The sequence below is a fragment of the Quercus suber genome, unplaced genomic scaffold, assembly GCF_002906115.3.
Source record: "Quercus suber isolate HL8 unplaced genomic scaffold, Cork oak 2.0 scaffold_124, whole genome shotgun sequence".
NCBI classification, from domain to species: Eukaryota; Viridiplantae; Streptophyta; class Magnoliopsida; order Fagales; family Fagaceae; genus Quercus; species Quercus suber.
This window is the reverse complement of record NW_027069588.1, coordinates 428,192-436,490: the sequence shown is the minus strand read 5'-3', so window position 1 is coordinate 436,490 and position 8,299 is coordinate 428,192. Positions and strand designations below refer to the sequence as shown.

The following is an 8,299-nucleotide window of genomic DNA, read 5'->3' as shown; positions in this document are numbered from 1 at the left end:
ACAGTGTAACCTCACCTACCGCCACTCACAGAGAGCCAGAGGAAATACTTGACATGACATATACTCAAGTAGAGTCACAGATAAGGAACAAGTGGACGATGGGGATGATGGGGAAAGAGGTTATATAAAGGAAAGAAGCTCCTGAGAAAAAAGGGAGAGAGAACGAGGGAGAAGAGAAAAAAGGCTTTATTATAACCCTAAGATCTGTATCCACCACATAATCAATAATATGCCTCTTCGGACACCAGTTCTTTACGTGTAAATTCATGTTGGTTTATGCTTGAGGGTTGTGATTAATTGTTGTCAATTCCATAATCAACCTAGCTCTTTCACTCATTCTCTACAAATTCATTGTTTTAGGCTTGGGCCACAAATCCTAACCCTACAATTGGCGCCGTCTGTGGGAAGAGCTTGAGTATGAAGGGAAGCAACAGCAGTTGGTCATGGCGGAACCAGGGCAACAACCGGCAGAATCTAGGGCATCCCAACATATAGACCCTTTTCTCAATTTGGAGCGGAGACAAGATCGTGAAGGCAGTGTGCATACTACACACACCGAGCGAAGTCAACCTCGTGGCGGAAGTCATGTGTCTCATGCAGAGAAGAATAGCATGCAAATAGAAATTGAAAGGTTAAGAAGGGAGTTGCGCCATGCGAAAAGAAAACGTACTGCCTCGCATTCTGATGAAGACTTGGGTGACGAACAAGACATCACTTATGAACAAAGGTCTCGAACTCCAATCAATGAATCTTTTTCATATAAAGATGAACACCGTCGCAAGAAGCAACCTCAAAGGCCATCACATGGAGGGGTGGGAAATGATGCCATGAGCAAGGCTTTGAATCAAATCTCTAGGTCACCTTTCACGCGCAGGATTGAAGGAATAAAGCTCCCTCGGCGCTTTAACCAGCCAACCTTCACTATTTGCAACAGTAAAACGGACCCTGTGGAACATGTGAGCCATTTTAACCAAAGGATGGCTATCTACTCCAGAGATGAAGCTCTAATGTGCAAGGTATTCCCTTTTAGTCTTAGACCCGTGGCAATGAGGTGGTTCGACAACCTGAAAGCAGTCTCCATCAATTCCTACCAAGAGCTCACTCAAGCTTTTGGTTCATGTTTTGTCACATGCCGAAGAGTGGCCAGACCCTTGTCTTCTCTACTATCCTTGAGCATGCGTGAGGGTGAAACCCTGAAGGCGTATTCAGATAGATATTGGGAGATGTTTAATGATATGGAGGGTAACTTTGATGCAATGGCCCTAGACACGTTTAAGCTGGGTCTCCCTACTAATCATGGTTTAAGGACATCCTTGTCCGGCAAACCTGTCACTAACGTGTGTCAACTTATGGACCATATTGAAAAATATAAAAAGGTTGAAGAAGATCAGCAGCAAGGGAAGGGTAAGGATAAGGTTATCCCCCAGGACAGGAAGGACTTCAGGTTGGATCATTACAACAACAATAAGCCATGGAGAGATTTCGTTGGGTAGTCGGGGTCAAGAAATGCTCAAGCAGTTAATACAGTGTTCAAGGAGTCAGTTCATCAAGTTTTGGAAAAAATCAAGAATGAATCATTCTTTAGGTGGCCGAGTAAAATGGTAGGGAACCCTGAGAGACGCAATCACAATCTCTATTGTCAATACCACCAAGATCATGGGCATGCCACTGAAAACTGTAGAAGTTTGTGGGATCATTTGGACCAGCTGGTCTGTGAAGGCAGGTTGAGGCATCTTTTGCACCACTCTAGTGGCCGAGGAGGTTAAGTGAATTTTGAGTCCGAGAAGAGTGATTCTACGAAACCTCCATTAGGTATTATTAACGTCATTTTCGCAGCGCCAGGAAGAACAGGGTCCTGGCCGTCCAAAGTTATGTCAATGGCTCGGCTACCCATAGGGGATATTGGTCGAGATCCGAGGAGCTCTAAACCGGCTGTCCCGCCTGTTTTAGGCTTTTTGGACGAAGATAAAGCTGGAACCATTCAACCTCACGACGATGCTTTGGTAGTCACCTTTAGAATCGAGGGATATGAAGTGAAGAGGGTGATGGTGGATCATTGTCGCGCGGTGGAGATTATGTATCCTGACTTCTACAAGGGGCTGAACCTCAAGCTTGATGACTTAACTCCATACTGTTCTTCCCTGGTTAGCTTCGAGGGAAGGATGGTCACCTCGAAAGGACAGATACGGCTGCCCGTACAGACTGGCTTAGAAGTAGTGGAAGTGGACTTCATTGTTGCAGATGTTTATTCCCCTTATACGGCAATTGTAGCCAGACCTTGGTTACACACGCTAGGGGCTGTTTCCTCCAATCTGCATCAAAAAGTTAAATATCCATCCGAAGGGCGCGTTTGTGAAATCCGCAGAGATCAATCCTCAGCTAGACAACGTTTGGTGGCTGTCGTACAACACCAGCCTAAAACTAAATCCTTAGTAAGGGCAGAAGGAGACTTATAGCAGTTAAGAGGACGGTTGTCACCCGCCGAAGATCTTAATGAAGGCCCTAAATGCGAGGACTTAGTGCAAGTTTTGAACGGTTTTAGACCCCTTAAAACACAACCAAATTGGTTAGCCTAGATTAATTAGCCAAGTTATTACTTAGTCAAATTATGCAATTCTAGGTTAAAGCAATCAAATAATCATATCAAGATATAAAGCAACAGAAAATAAATGAACACAAGATATGATGACCCAGGAAACCACACGGTAAAAACCTGAGGAGGATTTGACCTAGCTATCATCAAGGTAAACCTAAATCCACTATGCAAAAGAATCGAAGTTCATACAGAAGGACTACAAGCTCCCCGCTTGACTTCCTAATGCTACCCACCAGTAGAACTTACTGACACAACCACGTGCAAGCTCCGAATCCACGGACTCCTTCTTTCTTGGATTCTTCAATCAGCTACAAGCACCCTCGCTTGATATTCTTTAAGCTTCAATGGTAGCAACCAAGTTGATCATCAAGATATTGATATTATCTCCAACTTGAAAACCCTAAGCTTTATGTAAAGGAAAGCTCCTCTAGATCTCACAAGAGATTTACACAAAACAGCAATGTATGAGCAACAATACAATTAAAGCAACCCTAAAAAATGTGGCTAGGGTTTAGTTTATATACCTAGGGTAAAAACATAAAACCCTAAACGTTTAATGAAGTAGGGCTGAGTTGGAAATTCTGCAGAAAAATCAACCTGTGCAATTTTCGATCGATCAAGTCTATTCTTCGATCGATCGAGCCAGGCCGAAAGTCCCAAGTACTTCTGCAGCCACTTGATTCCAACTTTACAATAATAAACCAACTTTGAGCAAGCCTAAACAAGACTAAATACATTGTTTCGATCATGGTTGGTCAACATTACAAATTAAAGTTCTAAATACATAAAATCCTAAGACCTTAGAACCTAACAAACTCCCCCTTTGGCAATCCGTGACAAAACCCTAACTAAAAGCTCAAAGTTTTACAAGTAAAAAGCCCTTTACAAAGAAATGCTCATAAACTTCAAATTCAGCCTAACTACTATCCATCGGTTGCAAGTGTAGACAGCAGCTTAGTTGAATCAACCTGTATATTCCTGAAATACTCAACAAACGCATAAACACAAGTGTGACAGAAAATAGTAAAACAACAGGTATAACATTCTTGTAAGATCCACACAACACAAAATAAAGACATATATAAATGATCAACTCATAAATATAAATCAATAAGCAGTGAATCACAAATCAACAAGAATCAATAAAAAAAAAATGTATATCAATCAATGTTACTCCCCCTAACATAAATATCTCCAAAAATGATATACAAAGTGAAGCACCTAGATACACTCTAAAAACTCCACAAGCTCCTCTCAACAAGTAACAAAAAAATCTCCCCCTAACAACAAAAGCCCTCTACAAGTCAAAACTCCACTCCCCCTTTTTGTGACGGAATGCCAAAGAGCAATCATGAGTTGCCATCAAAAGGAGGTGGTGAGGGTGAATGAAGGCGCGCTAAATCGGCTCGGAGAGCATGAATCTCATCGAGTAAGTCCACCAAAATGTGACCATGAGCCGCCTGAACGGTCATGACAGTCTCCAGAGTACGACGAACATCAAAGTCGGTCAAAGGAGATGGAGGAACATCAGCAGCAGCAGCATCATCACCAACTGGATCAGGAACATCCTCACCAGCAATACCTGTAGAAGAAGAAGGAGGAGGTGCGCTACTAGACGGCTCAGACGTAGGGTGTTTAGAACCAGCTCGAAGATGAGCGGCCCTCTGTCTAAGAAAAGACGCACCTATAGGAGCTATCACATGAACGGGCTCAGAGGAAGGGAAGTCACTAAGGTCAAGATAGAGCAAAATCCTATGAATAAAAATAGGATGAACAAGGGCATGAGAAGTAGATGAACTCCTATAAACATCGTTCAAAAAACGAAGAAAGAGATGGAGAAAACTAATAGGAGCATCAGTAACCAGAGCGTATAAAAATACACACCTCTCAAGAGGAATGGTGTGAACATGAGAAATGGGCCAGATGGAATGACAAACTATCCTAAAGAACAAATAGTGCAACCCGGAAGCTCAGCAGAAGTGATCCTAGGATCAGAACCCCACTGGACAAAAGTCCCAGTGATGAAAGACAAAACGTCACTCAGCTCGGGAGACTTGTCATATGGATAGACAGGATTCCTAACCAACAGTACCCCTAGAGCATCAGCCACTACCTGAGGAGTAATGGTGTACCCTACACCTCGTATCCAACTCTTTACTAAAGTGTTGGAATCATAGACGTGGATAGAAATGTTCGAATAGAACTCTCTAATCAAGGCAGAAGGTGGAGGAGGATCAGAAATGTCCAACAAGGGTAACCAGCCCCGACGCTCAAAGTTTGCCCTAATGGCAGGATCTAGCTCATCTAACAGAACAGAATGCTCAGCCCAAATCTTTCTCTTAAGGTTAAATTTCTCAAAAAGCTCTTGGTTTTTCTCACTCGGAAACCTCTCACGGTCAAAGGAAGGAGGGGATGGAGAAAAAGAGGGAATGGACCTACGGGCTCTACTCTTCCTAGGCATGATGCTAAGGAAAGGACAGAGACACAAAAGAGAAAACCAAAAAGACAACAGAAGACAAAACCAAGGACAGACTGCAAGTTAGCAACAAAAATAATAGAATGAAAATCTATATGATGCATGAACAGATACAATGCCATGATGCATGTACTAATGCAGTACACAATTTAGTTTAATTGAGATTAAATTGACAAAATTGGCTTGAGCAGGGAATTTCTTAACAAAAACCCCAAAAATTGAAAACCACTTGAAAATTTTTAAAACAAATTGATAAATTAAGCATTACAAAACTCAGCACATAGATTATAATACTTAATTTCATCAATACAACAAGCCAATTTCATCAAATTCTGCCCAATTTAACAAAATCCCCAAATCAGATCAATTAGAAACCCTAGATTTTTCAATTTTTCACCAAATTCAAAATTGATCAAATTAAACTATTAAGATCATGTCCATAGCATGTCCCCACAAAAACCCATTGATCAATTTCACAAAATAGGACTTGAATCAACAGAAATCCCAAATAGAAAAAGTTCCAAAATTTTGAGCATAAATGCATGAAAAATGCATGAAATATGTAAATAAACTCAAAAAGGAAGGGCAAAACAAACTTACCAGCTTGAGGAAAGAGAGATTTTGCAAAAAATTCGGAGGAAAACGACAAAAATCTCTATGTGGAGCCTTGCCTCGTTGAAGAGAGAAAAGAAAAAGTTTGAAAAGTTTGAAATAGAACTTTGAAAAAGTCAGATCTGAACTTTTTTAAAAAAGCTTTTCCACGATCTTCGATCAATCGAAAATTACATTCGATTGATCGAATGAAACAGTCATTTTAGAACAAACTAAAGCACTTTTTCGATCGATCGAAAAACAGACTGGATCAATCGAAATGGGCAGAGGCTCACTAAATTTTTTTAAAAAAATCCAGTTTTAAAAGACACAAACCTAATTTTGAAAAACAACTCCTCAAAGCATTAAACAAGGAGAGCAAAATGCATGAGTATGAGATGGAATGCCTTTTCAAAAACCCAAATTTTTTTAAACCCAAATTATGTCAAAAACAAGTTTCAATCATTCTCCCATTGAATTTTCTCAAGCAACAAAAATGTTGTGCACAAATCTCAAGATATTTTCAAACTTGGTTGGTCAGACCAAAAACACACACACTAGCATGTACAGTGTTTAACAAGGAGTAACTTGTGTAGTGTGTGATACTAGTAAAAACTTGAGATACATGTGAGGTGATATGTGAATAGCAATCAAACATAAAGTCTACACAATTCATCACATAGAATTTAAAAGAGACTATCACCTAAAGAGTTACATCCTATAACTCCCACATCTCCTAGAACAAAAGCTTGCAATCATGTAAGTTTCTTGCATTTTTGCCTCTTATTTGTATGAGATGGCATTCAGCCTAATAGTACACACCGGTTTGAATTAAGTGAATTGGCATCAAGCCTAATAGTACACACCAGTTTTTAATTTAATTTGAGGCTACACCTTATGTTCTTTTTGTGCATGTGCTACACTTTCTCGAGCACACAATCTTATGATATGCACTAAGGTGTTCATGATTGGCTAGTGAACAGTGGTGAGAATTTTGCATAATACTTAAGGTATTTTCAAACTTGGTTGGTCAGACCAAAAACACACACAATAACATGTACAGTGTTTAGCAAAGAGTAACTTGTGTAGTGTGTATAAACTAGCAAAAACTTGAGATACATGTAAGGTGATATGTGAATAGAAATCAATCACAAAGTCTACAAAATTCATCACACATTTAAAAGAGACTATCACCAAAAGAGTTACATCATATAACTCCCACATCTCCTAGAACATAAGCTTGCAATCATGTAGGTTTCTTGAATTTTGCCTCATTATTATGTGAATTGGCATCAAGCCTAATAGTACACACCAATTTTAATTATGTGAAATGGCATCAAACCTAATAGTACACACCAATTTTAAGTATTAAGCAATTAACTGAGGCTACACCTTATATTCTTTTTGTGCATGTCCTACACTTTCTCGAACACAAAATTTTATGATGCACTAAAGTGTTCATGATTAGCTAGTGAACAGTGGTGAGATGGTTATTTATGCCTTTTTCAAAATGTTCAAGTCCGATAGTCAAATAACTTGTGACTTCAAGATTAAGACAAAGTGATAAACACCATAAACATCTTTCCCATACAACATGCACTACAAAGTTTCAACTAGTCAAGTGCAATAAATAAGCTCATCAAAACCAAACAAGATACACAAGACATGTTATGTGTAAATAAATTAACTAACCTTGTTTTCAAAAACTAAGAAAAATAATGCCAAACATATTTTTGCTTTCTCCCTTTTTTTTTTTAAAAAAAAAAATTTAAAAGAGAAAACAAAGTAATCCTAGAATGAAATGCATGAATGTAATGTAATGCAAGTCCTAGAAAAAAACACAAAAACACAAACACCAAAGAACAATGGTCACAGAGAAATGAGCAATGAAGCACTAGGACCATGAAAGCGAAAAGAGACTAGGGACACCGAAGCACACCAATAACTTGACAAAGTGTCTCAAACTTACTTCCATTAAGCAGTTTGGTGAAGATGTCAGCGTTTTGACGATCAGTAGGGATATACTTAAGAGCAACAATTTTCTTTTCAACCAAATCCCTAATGAAGTGATACCTAAGTTCAATGTGTTTGGTCTTAGAGTGCTGAACAGGATTCTTGGATATATTTATAGCACTAGAATTATCACAATAGACAACCATGGTGTCTTGAGGAATCCCATAATCACTCAAAAGCTTTTTCATCCAAAGGAGCTGAGAACAACAACTCCCAGCAGCAATATATTCTGCCTCAGCAGTGAATAAAGAAACAGAATTTTGCTTCTTACTCATCTAAGCCATGAAATCTCGAATATGTGTTGAAAACACAAGAGCAATTTAGACCTCTAATTAAAATTACGGCTCGATAGATAATATACTAACTTAATACTAAGTGCGGAATAGTGTAAATGTGAGTGGATGAACAAATAAGCTACTTTAACCCATAAACTAAGCAACACAGCAGTATAATGGAATATAAAAGAGTAGGGAAGAATGATGCAAACACAGAAAACATCGAAACATGTTTTCGAAGAGGAAACTGAAGAACTCGGCAAAAAACCTCTCCGTCGCCCTCCAAGCAGAAATCGATCCATTAGACAATCAGTTGGGATACATGGGTTAGTAAGAGACCCTCCAAGC

General features: G+C 39.2%; 1 protein-coding gene across 1 annotated transcript; it reads left to right on the top strand.

Annotated features, from left to right (window-relative positions):
• Positions 1–1,877: 1,877 nt before the first annotated feature.
• LOC136068591 (uncharacterized) lies at positions 1,878–2,456 on the top strand. The gene has a single exon (XM_065775946.1). The coding sequence runs from the start codon at positions 1,878–1,880 to the stop codon at positions 2,454–2,456; it is 579 nt and encodes a 192-aa protein (XP_065632018.1).
• The last annotated feature ends 5,843 nt before the right edge of the window (positions 2,457–8,299 follow it).